At 34.8% G+C, this 15,261-nt stretch overlaps 2 protein-coding genes across 3 annotated transcripts; one reads left to right on the forward strand and one right to left on the reverse strand.

The window, feature by feature from the left end:
- The first annotated feature begins 362 nt into the window (after positions 1 to 362).
- On the forward strand, positions 363 to 4,312 carry LOC107764955 (heat shock cognate protein 80). Its single transcript, XM_016583532.2, has 3 exons — positions 363 to 625; positions 2,035 to 2,176; positions 2,260 to 4,312. The coding sequence occupies exons 1-3, from the start codon at positions 503 to 505 to the stop codon at positions 4,092 to 4,094; spliced, it is 2,100 nt and encodes a 699-aa protein (XP_016439018.1). The 5' UTR covers positions 363 to 502; the 3' UTR covers positions 4,095 to 4,312.
- Positions 4,313 to 4,941: 629 nt separating this feature from the next.
- Positions 4,942 to 10,968, reverse strand: LOC107764963 (calcineurin B-like protein 3). 2 transcript variants are annotated; one of them, XM_075227039.1, is made up of 11 exons: positions 10,789 to 10,968; positions 9,433 to 9,655; positions 9,134 to 9,209; positions 8,882 to 9,024; positions 8,047 to 8,129; positions 7,131 to 7,190; positions 6,912 to 7,020; positions 6,778 to 6,830; positions 6,547 to 6,627; positions 5,315 to 5,427; positions 4,942 to 5,205 (listed from the first exon to the last, which is right to left on the reverse strand). In XM_075227039.1, exons 4-11 carry the CDS (start codon positions 8,991 to 8,993, stop codon positions 5,148 to 5,150), a joined length of 669 nt encoding a protein of 222 aa, XP_075083140.1. In that variant the 5' UTR covers positions 8,994 to 9,024; positions 9,134 to 9,209; positions 9,433 to 9,655; positions 10,789 to 10,968; the 3' UTR covers positions 4,942 to 5,147. The 2 variants fall into 2 exon arrangements, with proteins under 2 accessions (XP_075083140.1, XP_016439026.1); XM_016583540.2 differs by lacking the exon at positions 9,433 to 9,655.
- Positions 10,969 to 15,261: the final 4,293 nt, after the last annotated feature.

Below are 15,261 nucleotides of genomic sequence, written 5' to 3' on the forward strand. Positions count from 1 at the left end.
GACAAGTTACTAAAAAGTCATATTAGTAAATATATATTACTAAGTACTTGCTAATTTAATAATAATAAAGAATAATAAGGAATAAATAATTTATTCAATTACTATTTAATGTGTATTCTTTTGTTTTGTATAGATTTTCTAATATTTCTGTACACTACATGAAATAATAAAATAATTATTAATATTTATTAAAATAATTTAATATATTAAATTATACCTTTATAAGATTAATATTTTGTTAAATTATCAGCGCTGCTTTTAACACTAGCTTAAAAGGAAACAAAGAGAATACTTGATAAATCTGATAGTCTAGAAGGTTCTAATAAATTACTTGGCAATAGAAGAGTCTAGAAACCCAAAACAAACATCAATATAAACACCCTCCCTCACCAATCTCTCTATCTTTGTTTCTTCTACTGTTCTCTCGCCGTCCTCAACCCTAATTTCTCTCCCCTTTGCTTTCTACAATCGTTGACGTAGCAGCAGCATCGCTAGATCGGCAATGGCGGATACAGAGACCTTTGCTTTTCAGGCTGAAATTAACCAGCTTTTGAGTCTTATTATCAACACATTCTACAGCAACAAGGAGATTTTTCTCCGGGAACTTATTAGCAATTCTTCTGATGTAAGTCAAATCTCTTTTCGATTTTCTATTTGAATTTGTAATTACATTGTCTATTTAACGCGATAAGCTCCGTGTATTTGATTCTGCTCATATATTAGATGCATGATTGTTTGTTTGATGATTTGAGTTTTTTTTAATAATAATTTTTAGTTTTTGTTTTTGATGATTTGCGATTTTTCCGTACTCTGATAACTAGATCGTTTAGTTTAGGTTCTGTTTGATGATTTGAGTCTTTATTTATTTATGGTTTCAGTTTTTCTTTGATGATTTGAGCCTTTTAAATTCATGATTTTTGTTTTTTTTTTCTAAATGATTTAGCTTTTTTTTTTTTCGTATTCTGATTACTAGAGCTATTGACAATTTAGGTTCTTTTTTGATGATTTGAGCCCTTTTTATAGATTAAATCACACAAATGCCTTGGTCTTAAAAAGAACTGGTTGATAAGTGCTTGATATGTGTCTGTATTTGGAGTCGCATTGTCTTTTTGTACATTGAGAATTGTTTGTGAACGCTCCCTATAGTTGATTCTGCTCTTTTATTAAACGCAATGATTTTTTCTGACTTAATGTTAGTTGTTTGATTGCGGACGCCTCTATAATTGATTCTGATCGTATATAAAGTGCATGATTTTATTTTTTATTTTTTATTGTAATTTAATGTTAAAGTTTTTTGATCGTGGGCGCTCTCTATAGTTAATTCTGCTCATATTCTAGATGTATCTGTGTTTGTGATTTGATGTTAGTAGTTTGGAGAAACAACAGAGCTGGCTCAATGGATGTGATTAGGGGCTATAAACCTGGGGTTTTGAGATATTTTTTGTACTCTGAAAACTAGATCGTTTGTCAGTGTCCTGTTTGATGATTATAATATTTTTTTTAAGATTATAATCACGAAAACTGCCTTGTTCCTTACATGAATGGGTTGACAAGTGCGTAGAATTGTTTGTTCTGTTATTCATGAAACAGATATTGGCATGTGCAAATTTAAGATGTAGATATCATTACAATGTTGATCAGGGTGTTGATCTATTGTTTTGTTAATGAGTATGCACTAACCGCAGCTGGTAGGAAAATTTTGTTTATGAATCATGTGGACTCTTTGTTTAGTATTTTGAGGCGTACATTAAAGAGTTTTGTTTATAAGGGAAATCTTGGAGCCCTAGAAGCTAAATTTGCTTGTTCCAGATCGATTAAGCTGAAGGGGATGTTGTTCAATGTATCAATTAGTAAAACTTTAATCTTGAGTCGATTCTGTGCATGTCTTGGAGTGTCTTACAAATCAGTGTTACTCTTGTCAAAGACTTGTTGTGTGTCCGTGTATGTTATATTGTATGATATGATGAACGATTCATTTACTTATGTTTCAAATATGTATGAAGTGTCTGATTATGTTGTGATAATTTATGAAAGGCTTTGGACAAGATTCGCTTTGAGAGCTTGACCGACAAGAGCAAGCTTGACGCTCAACCTGAACTCTTTATCCACATTATTCCTGACAAGACCAACAATACCTTAACTATCATTGACAGTGGTATCGGTATGACCAAGGCTGGTAAGTTAGAGTAATTTGTGGAAGTACTTGGTGCTTAAATAGCATTATATTGCAACATACTCATCCTGTTTGTGTTACTGCAGATCTGGTGAACAACCTTGGTACAATTGCTAGGTCCGGGACTAAGGAATTTATGGAAGCTCTTGCAGCTGGTGCTGATGTTAGCATGATTGGGCAATTTGGTGTTGGTTTCTATTCAGCTTACTTGGTGGCTGAGAAGGTTATTGTGACAACAAAGCACAACGATGACGAACAGTATGTTTGGGAGTCTCAAGCTGGTGGTTCATTCACTGTCACCAGGGACACTTCTGGGGAGAACCTCGGTAGGGGTACTAAAATGACCCTATATCTCAAGGAGGATCAGCTTGAATATCTGGAAGAGCGCAGGCTCAAGGACCTGATTAAGAAGCACTCCGAGTTCATCAGCTACCCAATCTCTCTTTGGGTTGAGAAGACAATTGAAAAGGAAATCTCTGATGATGAGGATGAAGAGGAGAAGAAAGACGAGGAAGGGAAGGTAGAGGAGGTTGACGAAGAAAAGGAGAAGGAAGAAAAGAAAAAGAAGAAGATCAAGGAAGTCTCTAATGAGTGGTCCTTGGTGAACAAGCAGAAGCCCATATGGATGAGGAAGCCCGAGGAGATCACAAAGGAAGAGTATGCTGCATTCTACAAGAGCCTGACTAATGACTGGGAGGAACATTTGGCTGTGAAGCACTTCTCTGTTGAGGGCCAGCTGGAGTTTAAGGCTGTTCTTTTTGTTCCAAAGAGGGCTCCTTTTGACCTCTTTGACACCAAGAAGAAGCCCAACAATATCAAGCTGTATGTTCGCCGAGTGTTCATCATGGACAACTGTGAAGAGTTGATTCCTGAATATTTGAGCTTTGTGAAGGGTATTGTGGATTCTGAGGACCTTCCCCTCAACATTTCCAGAGAAATGTTGCAGCAGAACAAGATCCTTAAGGTTATTCGCAAGAACTTGGTAAAGAAGTGCATTGAGCTATTCTTTGAAATAGCTGAAAACAAGGAAGATTTTGACAAGTTCTACGAGGCCTTCTCAAAGAACATCAAGCTTGGTATCCATGAGGATTCACAGAACAGGTCTAAGTTTGCTGAACTGCTGAGATACCACTCTACAAAAAGTGGTGATGACATGACCAGTTTGAAGGACTATGTGACCAGGATGAAGGAAGGTCAGAACGATATTTACTACATTACTGGTGAGAGCAAGAAGGCTGTTGAGAACTCACCCTTCCTCGAGAAGCTGAAGAAGAAGGGCTATGAGGTTCTCTACATGGTTGATGCTATTGATGAGTACTGTATTGGTCAGCTGAAGGAATTTGAGGGTAAGAAGCTTGTTTCTGCTACCAAGGAAGGTCTCAAACTCGATGAAAGCGAGGATGAGAAGAAAAAGAACGAAGAATTGAAGGAGAAATTTGAGGGCCTGTGCAAGGTGATTAAGGATGTGCTTGGTGACAAGGTTGAAAAGGTCGTTGTTTCAGACCGTGTTGTGGACTCTCCCTGCTGTTTGGTTACTGGCGAGTATGGCTGGACTGCAAACATGGAGAGAATCATGAAGGCGCAAGCACTTCGGGATTCTAGCATGGCTGGATACATGTCTAGCAAGAAGACCATGGAGATAAACCCAGAGAACGCCATCATGGATGAGCTTAGGAAGAGGGCTGATGCGGACAAGAATGACAAGTCTGTCAAGGATTTGGTCCTGTTGCTGTTCGAGACTGCTCTTCTCACCTCGGGTTTCAGCCTCGACGATCCCAACACCTTTGGTAACAGAATTCACAGGATGCTGAAACTTGGGCTCAGCATTGATGAGGATTCTGGGGATGCTGATGTTGACATGCCAGCACTGGAGGATCCGGAAGCTGATGCTGAAGGCAGCAAGATGGAGGAAGTCGATTAAGCTTTTAGTCTATAGTAGTTTTTTTTGGTATTCTCTGTTACCTGCAGTAGTTACATTTTTCGTTTACCTTACCATATTGCACTTTATGTGCCTTTTTTTTTCTTTTTCTTTTTCTTTTTAACAATAGTCCCAATAGAATAGTTAACCTGTTGAAGTTCTGTTGCCCTCAGCTGTTGGTTGTGTTTCTGTGAATGAACTTTTTTAGCCTATGTCTAAAACTTGCGTCCATTATCATTAGGAGAAAGTTTGCGTATGAACTCGAAAAAATCCAGGAAGTAAAAAACCAGTACTCCCATGTAGTAAAACTTTCTTTTAGCTGCTCGTCTTTTTGACTGTCAAAACTCAAAAGTCCTTAGTAGCAGTGCAATCATCAATTCTTATAATTGGGAGAGCTTGAGTCGCTCAAATCCATGTCTATCATTTCTTCAAAATGTAAGAGCAGAGCTTCATAGTTTGTGATCCTCACTACAATTGATTCTTCTTTTACGTGTGTAAGATGGTCTGATGGCAAATTCTCATACTTGGAAGTTTGCTCTTTTCTTTTTTGAGTTGCTAAGGATCCATTAACGCTGGGGCTGCCTATTTCCAGCTTTTGCAAGAAGAAGTTTCTAAAGCATACTATGAGAATTTGAGAATCACTATGGGTTGATTACCTTTTCAATCATACCACAATGACCAACTCCAAGAAGAAAACCTATTGCAATACCCCGAAAAAGTAGATGTTTTCTGGTAAAGTCGGATCGAGTTGCAATTACAACTTGTGGATTCTATCGCAGTACTAATCTTTATTAAGATTAAGATGTCTGAATTGAAATACACATTAATCAAGCAAATTAATAATGAGCAATGACGAACAAATTACGAGGATACTTACACAACATTTATTAAGTGGCAACAAAAGTACACAAGGACTACTCTCAAAAAGAATAACAAATCATGAAAATGTTGGAACTCAAAAATATATGAGCAAAATAGATATATAGTTTCACCGCGAACTGCAGCTCTAAAGAAACAAAACTACTTCCGTAAGCAAGTCCGTTTGCCAATTCCATATCAGGTATCCGGGACTCTTGAGTGAAAGACGAAACTCGGGAATGTAGTTGTAATGTCCCTGTTTAAGTGAAAATGATATTTCAGGTCAATAAAAACGTGCTACAAACAGAAAATCTGCAATATGTGATTCTATTTGAAGTGATCACATTATTCCACGTGCTACTTACTTAAGATACTGAAGGGTCATATTCTTCAGAAGTGAAGGATGTCGCAGGACCAAATTTCTCCACTCTTCCTTATCAATCTTTCCGTCATGTTTAGTATCAGCTTCTTCAAAAGTCTGCCCAAATAAAGCAAACATTGGTTAAGCAGTAAAAAGCTAAATCCTGCAATTGCTACCATCCGAACTGCGCCTTCCGCTTCCCAGGGAGAAAAAAGGGATTTTGATAAGGATGAACTATAACAAACATGAGAATGTCCAGGTCTTTGCAAACATATAATTAACATAGAATAACCAAAATCAAAAGTCAAACAAACGAGCATATTCCCAATATAGAATATTTATACTAACCATTTTGTGGCACAATTCAGGGGAGACTTGAAAGAAGAGACTCCAAACTCAGAAGTCGAGTGGTTTCTCAACCTCTTTCTTTCTGACACAATTGGTATAAAACACTGTCGGTACTAGTTTATGGGAGGAACAAAGCTAAAGATGGTTCCGTCCTTAATTTCTGCTCACACTTTAAATCACTAAATTGTGGAGGTCGAGGATTAAGGTAGAAGGTTAGTAGGTAGTTGAGTGTGTTTCCTGACAATTCCAGTGTTATAATTGTCAATATTGTATTCTATTATTGTTAGATTTCTATTACTACATGTTGTTCCTTTCGCCTCGTTTTCTTATTATCTTGTTCTCGTTATTACTTGTTGCTACTGCTTTATTTTCATTTTTCCTTGTGCCGAGGGTCTATTAACAGCATCTCTACATTCACGGTAGGGGTAAGGTCTGCGTATTTACTACCTTCCTCAGACCCCACTTATGGGATTATAGTGGGATTTTTGTTGTTGTTGTTGTTGTTACTTTAAAATCACTAAATTGTCTCTACGAATATGATGTGGTTCTGAGAGCGAAAGACTTAAGCATCACCCCCTCACCAATTAAATAAGCTGTTCACCAACTAATCAGTCAATTACCCTGACGTTAAACGAATTAGGTCTTAAGAAAATACAATGTCATGTTCCTGTGACCACTGGGGATTGGAAGTGCTACTTTTCCCTACAGTTCTAAGCAACCGAGACAATTCACGTGCCCCTAAACTTTAATGAGATAGACAACAAACCAAATAATCAAGGGAAAGTAGTATTGTATATGTCGCTTACTAAGTAGATATAAATAAGAAAACCACTCCTTCAAATGAAAACTTGACCAAAAATAGTATTTATTTGTAGGTTGTTGAAATACCTTGTCGATTATGCTCTCAATAATTTCATCTGAAAGGTTCATACCAGTCTCAGCAAGGGTAGCAACCACCATTTGCTTCACCTGCATAATAAATGCCGTTATCTTTTTATGTCATGCACTCCATAATTAACATTCAGAAATAGTAGAAAAGAAGAGAAGAGTAAGTCAACACATTAAAATAGACTGACGTTTACATCTATAATTAACAACTTCATATTATGAAAGGTTTACCTCTTGCCTCTCGATGAAGCCTTGTTGTTTGAGATCATATAGCTGAAAAGAAACTACAACAGTAATCTATCATTAGAAGCTGATATGCACAAATTGGAGGTAATCATTGTTATTCATGTAACCAATTAACATACACCCAATCTTATCATCGATAGGAGCATTCGGATGGAAAACAGAGAGTGCACGGGCAAACTCCTCAAAACCCAAGAGTCCATTGTGCTTTGTGTCAAACAAGTCAAACACCTGCAATAAAACGTGTCGGAGTAAGAAGAAATGAAGACAATAAAAACTTGAAGTATCATGCAGTAAAGCTAGATAACAATGAAAGACTAATGAATGTACAGAGAACTTACCCTGTCAGCAAACAAGCTCTCTTTTTTGCTTGTCTTGAATAGCGCCAATTGAAACTCTTCCTATAACATAGTGAAATGTTCAAATTCAAAAGCAAAGCTGGATACAAATATATTAAACATCTATGCTAAGAAAAGTAACTAAACTTAGCGATCAAAAGTTGTAATCTATACTATATTAAAAGCACGAAGGCCCTTAGCGTAATGTCGATCGTCTTTTTTACCCTTTAAAAATAGAGTTCACACTAGACAAAATAGTCATTTAATTATATTTTTAGGTATTTTAAATCTACTATGTTTTGTTTACCAAACCCTTCCTTGTTTGAACTATGTACAAAATCCTGATATTTAAACTTTAAAATCTATTCGGATTTTATCACTTCAATTAAACACAAACGTAGAATAAACACATAAAATCGATCACTAACATAAATATCTCAACTTTTATGCAAGTTACTTTACATATATAATCAATTGACGATGGGATAATCATTAAAAGATAACGAATACTTACGTAGGCCTACTTATATGATTAAATAAGAAAGTATATATAAATATTCTAGCTATATATATAGGAGTAAATAAAAATACACTCATGTACAAATTGAAAATAGGAACATATCGCGTATGTATAGAAAAATATCAGTACAAATTGAAAATAGGAACATATCGCATATGTATAGAAAAATATCATACTTCTTTAGATAGAGTTTCTTACTTTATTGAGTAATTAAATTAATAAGATCGGTAATTATTATTTCTAAAAACTTATATCTTTTTCTTTAATTTTTCTTTTACGATAACTCGAACATAATTTTTAATATAAAATTTATGTAATTCTTTTATAGTATTCTACTCATTAGTACGAAGTACACGCGTATCCGAAAGACTAGTCTTATAAGAAAATGTGAGACCAAACCTTGTTGATCAGACCATCATCAATCACTGCGCTGCTAATCTTCACAAAAAGCTCATAAAGAGCTTCGATCTCACTGACGCTAACTGCCACAAGAAGGAAAATTGAAGCATATATGCAAGCAAGGAAGTCATACAACACATATACATATGGTTAGAACGTATATGTCAGAAATCTATATTCTAAACCTTTTACATATCGACCAGTGTCATTGAGAGGCACTTAAAATTGAAGCTAGGTAAGTGGATTGCTTCCCTTACGCGAAAATTTAGGGCATGCATCGAGGCGCTAAGGTGTATACTTAAACACCTATAGATTCAGTTTTGAAGCAGGCATAAACAAGAAAAATAATTAGAATACTTAGAATTAGAATAATTAGAAAAATAACAACCAGGTATATGAAATTAGAATTATAAAATGGAAACTAGTATAACTTTGCATTTGAACCAAATACTTAAAATAATTTGATTCATATGGTTTTATATATTTCATTAGTTACCATTCTTGCAATCCGTTCTTCGTTGAAGTACACGCTTTAATTACACTTTGCACTAGCTGCTTTTGTCGCCTATGACAACATTGGCATTGACAGGCATTAAAAGAGAATAAAACATATTGTGAAATTAGAGAAATTTATAATTGTAATGATCTTCAAAATCAAAATCATATTTCCCGAATGAGGCAATCATTAAATAAGACAAACCTAGAACCAGATAACATCGCTTATGTTTGATCGAAATGAAGAAAAATACTAAAGTTTATATCCTCCGTGGTTTCATTTTTATGCTCTACAAATGGCAGATAAATATGTATAGATAGATGTGTTCAGATAGCATACAAACTGTCTCTCGTGCAAGAATCTCGGGATCTTCAAGGCCCGTGGATTGCCTATCACAACACTGCAGCAGGGAAGCACCTAAATGCTTGATCCCCTCTAAACAATGCGACATGGTATTCCCCTGACTTCAGAGCTCGCCATAGCTGTTCAACCAAAAAAGCAGGTTTGGAATGAGGGTGAGGAGGAGGAGGCCACTTTAATTGGCTCTAGAAAAATCATTGAAAACCAGACAAACATGAAAATTGAACAAACCTCGTGACCATTCTTTGCTATTTTTGACTATGTGAATGCAAAACGCCAAAAGTTCTTGAACTTTGGAGCTATACACCTGCCAAGGAATCTATGTAAGTACATGCTTAAAAATTCATAAATATCTCCCCACATCAATAAACGAAGCAAGAGACAATGCCCGCTAATTCTGTCAGCCAATGCAAAACATATCAAGGAAAGAAGTTACACTAAATATCTCTATGACTACTCTATCCTCTTCTCGTGCAATTTAGAATCATGGTAAATCATTCATCACAAGCAAAACCTGGAGTCTCATTTACATTAGAAACCGCTCTTGCTGCTTCAGCCTAACAACAAGCAAAAAGGTGTACTTCCAGCTGTGAATAACAACAGAAAACAACAGTGGTTCGCTTTCTTCAAAGTCCTCAAAATGATAACTAAAAACCTGGAGTTTCATTTACAAGCAAAACCTGGAGTTTCATTTACATTAGAAACCGCTCTTGCTGCTTCAGCCTAACAACGAGCAAAAAGTTGTACTTCCAGCTGTGAGTAACAACAGAAAACAACAGCGGTTCGCTTTCTTCAAAGTCCTCAAAATGATAACTAAAAAGATGTTAATAGGGTGTATGCTTCCTTCTTTAAGTAGCTATTCTTTAATCCCTACGAGCAAAGTATCAAAAGCACTGATATGTTCCACAAAAGCTAACACCTCCAAGCAAAAACCCAGCCCCAAATTAAACAAATATAAAAGATTTGAATACTCCACATCTTATGCCAACTTGTCAATCAGTTGTACTAAGGGTAGAACATATTATATCTTAGGCCTTCATGATTAATTAGTCGGTGATAACTAGCAAAAGTTAAACTTGATTTTGTGCACGATTCAAAATTCTTTTCACCTACTGCATATCTCGTTAGCAATTATATGATTCATGATGGCAAGATCCAAGTCATGCAGCGTAAGTGAATTTTAACTCGAATTCCCCAATTATAACAATGCCCAACAAACAGAAGAATGAATCAATAATTCAGAATTAATATGCAACAAAGTCATCAAAAGGCAACAACTAAACAGAATCTATTAACAAATTAGTCAACTGTGCTTCAATCCCATATTAGCTGGAATCAGCTATATGAATCCTCTGTATCCATTCCACTCTATTCAGGTAAATATCTTGGAGAGCTTAGCTAAACGGAAAAAAAAAATCAGAAAAAGGGCATATTTAAAGACACGATCTTTATACTTGTTTTTCTTTTTTTAATCAAACAATGTTTATACTTGTATTTCAGGTCAATTTGGTTCTGAGTAAACTGAAACTGGAAAATATCTGAGAGAACTTAACTAAAAAGGAAAAATCAGAAAATGACATATCAAAAAAGACACAATCTTTATACTTGTATTTCAGGTCAATTTGATTCTAAGTAAACAGGTACTACTAGAAAATAACTTGGAGAACTTAGCAAAAAGGGGAAAATAAAAAAATGGCATATATAAAGACACAATCTTTAGATGGATTAAATCAAGAATTCAAAAAATGATAAAAACCATTAATTCAACATGGATGATTACTGCAAGTGGATCTATTAATTTTAGAGAATAGAAAAGCATCAAAATACAATGAATTAACATTGGATTAGCTGATATGTAAAGAAAAAGAAGAAGAAAAAAAAATTACCCTTTTGAATTTAGACAGAAATTTGATGAAATTCAGATTGAAGATACGTTCGACAGATAGAATGAAGTTGATGGGGCTTCTTCTTTATCTTCTATAACTGTAATTTCTGGTTGCTGTTCTGTGATTACGTCAATATCAGATATTAGTAATAATTTAATACAATGAAATTTAATCGTGGCCAATATGTTGATAATTTGATATAGACATATGTTTCGCCAGTTGTACAAGTATATACTCGTTTTCTGCACTATACGACGTCGTTTTAGAGCTAACCAATTTAATTATTTATCTGAACTTTCAACTGTTTGATTATTCAATTACCGTTATAAGAAAAATTAAATTATGGTGTATGTCTACTCTTCTGCGTTTATCTTCTCAAATGTTTAATGACATATTCAATGACATATTTCTATGCTTAATGACATATTCAATGACATATTTTTCTTCACTTTTCATGCATATATAAAGGCCTTGTAATATATAGGAAAATACATACAATTGAAGAAGAAAATCTCTTCATTCTCTCTATATCTCTATTTATTGTTCATATTTTACTAAATTAATTTTATTTCATAACACGTTATCAGTACGAAATTCTAACCAAATTGAAAGGATAGTCATTTCATGATGGAACTATGAATAACCAACAATGTAGAATCAATTTGGTTGAGTCAAATAAAACCTGGGCATTCCGTATATCATATCAATATTGAGTTTGCTTCTTACTGTCCAGCTATGAGTATTATTTTTAATTATTACCATAAATTGTGTATTTAGCTTATGTTAAAATTTAAGATTTGTAGTTGTTTTGGTTAGACAACAGTAAGCTTTGATTTTAAGTTTTCATGCATGTATGGTTGTATATGCCCGCTAACTTTGTTCCTAGTTCTAAGATTAATCTTATACAATTATAACATTATGCTATCATTGATTTGCCATGATATTAAAAAATCTTTGTGAAACATTAAAAAAAACATTCTAGTCATGTTAAGTGTAATGTAACATTTGGTTTAGAATCATCTTCTGTGTGAACGAGGACTTTAAGATCAATGGCCTAATCTGATTAGATGCAATATTTTTTTATATTGATAATTGACAAAATGATATCATTATGTTTTACTAGTCTATTTTGGCTTCTTCTGTATAAAAATAGAATATGCTAGCAATAGTTATTACTTAAGATTGTTTGCTTTCTAAGGTTAAGTATATTTAGAGATGTGTTTCAATTCTTGTGTACATTTTATGTAACTATCATGCATTAGTTTGCAGTAACACATCACATAGTAATAACGCTACATGGTGACTCTCTGTTTTGACATGTTTATATGTAGGATACTAGTACACGAGTTTGTACTCCATCATTTTTTAATTGATAATAGTTCTTATCATTTCCATTTACTTATTTTTATGATAGATTTTACTATGTGGCTACATAAAATTATGTTCCATTCCTAAAAGTGAATGATATAATTGGTGATAAATATTATACGAGGGTAAGACGGTGGATTCAAGTTCCAGCGCACCATGAGAATAAGACATCGGGTTTAAGTCCTGGTGCACCATGATGATAAGAGTTGGATTTGAGTCCCAACTCATTATGGTCTAACGTGCCTTTATATGGGTAAGGCATTGGATTTAAGTCTCAATGCACCACATCGATGATATAATGATGACTAAATAAGATAATGTATTTTTCATGAAAAAGCATGAAACTTGTCACACTTGATTTGCTCCATTCTTGAAGTGAATGTGATAGCAATGCATAATAAGTTTAAATGAAGACAAGTGATTGATGAATGAACACTTGTGTGGCAAATGAAAAAATAATAATAGTCATCATTATAGTAATTATAAAATAAGAAAACAATAATGATTCTCAAAATATATCCTTCAAAAGGTGAAGGCAATGATTACCATCAAACTGGTATAGAAAAATAATAAAGCACGTCGCTACGACTATACTCTATTCTTTGAAGAGAATATGACTTGTGACAAAACATTGAGAATGCAGACCCATTCATGAAGGTGAATGCAGCAATATATGATAAAAGTAATGAATAAATATATGCAATGCATAATTGGATGAATACCGCACAACTCACCTCTAAGGGATGTTTGAATGAAATAAAGAGAATTAATATTATTGTGTGGTTACATGAATATGTCATTGGTCGCGTACATGTCATACGCTGTGATAACCCAAAATATTATCTTTAAATTTAATAAGTAACTATGTGTTCTAAGACCTTGAAAAGTACCATTTATCATTCATCGACTTGCGTGCGCAGTTCGTAAAATTTTTCGAAAAGTTTAAATGTGAAATAAAGCTTTAAAACTCAACTGAGTTGACTTTGGTCAACATTTTTAGCAAACGGATCCGGATCAGTATTTTGATAGTTCCGGTAGCTCCGTATCATGATTTGGGACTTGGGCGTATGCCCGAAATTTAATTTGGAGGTCCATATCTCAAGTTATGACCATTTAACAAAACTAGCAATTTAAAGGCTAAAGATTCCAAGTTTGACCACGGGGTTGACTTTTTTATATCAGAGTCGGAATCTGATTCTGAAAATTTGAACAGCTCAGTTATGTCATTTATGACTTGTGTGACAAATTTAAATTCATTCCGGATTCATTTAATATGTTTTGGCACGAGGTTTGCAAATTGAAAAGTTTAAAACTCAAAGTTTGAATCGGGGTGTGAATTGTAATGCGTTATTTGACGTGATACGAGACCCCGAGTAAGTCCGTATTATATTATTGGACTTGTTGGTATATTCGTACGGGGTCCCGAGTACCCCGAGAGTGATACGGATTGAAATCGGATCAAGAATTGGACTTAAGCAAAATCTGAATTTTTTTTCCTTCTATTGCAATCGCACCTGCGGATTTTTGCCCGCAGGTGTGAGATCGCAGATGCGAGCCTTCCATCGCAGATGCGCCCAGGCGTGTCAAGGATTCGATCGCAGAAGCGGACAGCTTCTCGCAGAAGCGTGTCCGCATATGCGCACCAAATCACGCAGATGCGGGACTGGGCTGGCCTGGGGTCTTCGCAGGTGCGGTCATTTTGCGCAGAAGCAGGTGTCGCATGTGCGACCGGAGTGTCCGCAGATGCGGAACTTCACCTGGCAGCCTGGCATCGCAGATGCGAGCTTTGTCTCGCAAATGCGAAACTTTTATCCGCAGATGCGAAAATGACTGGGCAGAGCCCATAAATTCGGAAGTCGCCATTTTTACTCATTTTTGAGTTTCAAGTCTCAGATTTGGGCAATTTCAAGGGGGGATTTTCATAACTTTGAATTAGGTAAGTGTTCTTTAACCAATAGTGATTATATTTCACAAATCCATGTCTATATTCATCATTTATTTTCGGATTTAGATGGAATAAATCAGATTTTTATAAAATCTTTCAAAAACGAAAAGTTAAGATTTGAAGGTCCATTTGATATCGGAATTGGACAATTTTTGTATGGTTGAACTCGTATTGGAATGGTTGTTCGGATTTCGCGAGTTTTTTTGGGATTTGAGATGTGGGTCCCACTGTCGAATATTTAAATGCATTTCGGATTTTTTATACATAAAATTAGTAAATTCATATGGAATTAATTCCTATGATTGGTATTGAATATATCGAATTATTTGTGAATAGATTTGAAGCTTTCGGAGACAAATTTAAAAGGAAAAGTTGTGGTTGAATAATTGATTGGAATTTGCAAAGCGAGGTAAGTGTCGTGGTTAACCTTGACTTGAGGGAATAGAACCCTTAAATTATTTGTTATGTGAAATGCATGTGAACGACGTATAGGCGAGGTAACGAGTGTCTACACGTTGTCAAATTAATTGTTTGCCTACTTACTTGAAAAATCATAAATTGTCTTAAATCATGAATTAATTATTATAATAATTATTTCTCTCTTATTCTTTGTCAAATATTAATTCTTAAATTCCTGCATTAATTATTACATGCTACTTGAATTATGTGTCTTAATTGTTATTTGACATTTAGCATATTAAATATTAAACTGCCTATTTTCTCCCTGATTTCTATAATAATTTGCTATTTGACATTGTTTGTTTCATAATTAAATCATAATTATTGTATGCTTGTTGTCTTATAATTTTATATCAATTGTTGCAATTATTTGGGAAATTTCTTCTATAAGAATTGGTAAATGAATATGTTGGAGGAGCGGGTTGCACGCCGCAACAGAATTAATTATAATGAATATATTGGAGGATCGGGTTGCACGCCGCAACAGACTTATTAAAAAGTCCATATTGGAGGATCGGGTTACACGCCGCAACAGACTTATTAAAAGTCCATATTGGAGGATCGGGTTGTACGCCACAACAGACTTATTTAAAAGTCGATATATATACATATATTGGGGGATCGAGTTGCACGCCGCAACAGACTTGATTAAAATGAATATATTGGAGGAGCGGGTTGCGCGCCGCAACATAACTGAATGT

This window comes from Nicotiana tabacum, chromosome 12 (genome assembly GCF_000715075.1).
Source record: "Nicotiana tabacum cultivar K326 chromosome 12, ASM71507v2, whole genome shotgun sequence".
NCBI lineage: Eukaryota > Viridiplantae > Streptophyta > Magnoliopsida > Solanales > Solanaceae > Nicotiana > Nicotiana tabacum.

Coding starts and splice junctions, on each gene's coding strand:
- LOC107764955 (XM_016583532.2), top strand. CDS start 503: ATGGCGGATACAGAGACCTTTGCTTTTCAGGCTGAAATTAACCAGCTT. Junction 626..2,034: donor TTATTAGCAATTCTTCTGAT/GTAAGTCAAATC, acceptor AATTTATGAAAG/GCTTTGGACAAGATTCGCTT. Junction 2,177..2,259: donor TATCGGTATGACCAAGGCTG/GTAAGTTAGAGT, acceptor GTGTTACTGCAG/ATCTGGTGAACAACCTTGGT.
- LOC107764963 (XM_016583540.2), bottom strand. CDS start 8,993: ATGTCGCATTGTTTAGAGGGGATCAAGCATTTAGGTGCTTCCCTGCTG. Junction 5,428..6,546: donor TTGAGAGCATAATCGACAAG/GTATTTCAACAA, acceptor TTATTTGGGCAG/ACTTTTGAAGAAGCTGATAC. Junction 5,206..5,314: donor ATGACCCTTCAGTATCTTAA/GTAAGTAGCACG, acceptor TCACTTAAACAG/GGACATTACAACTACATTCC.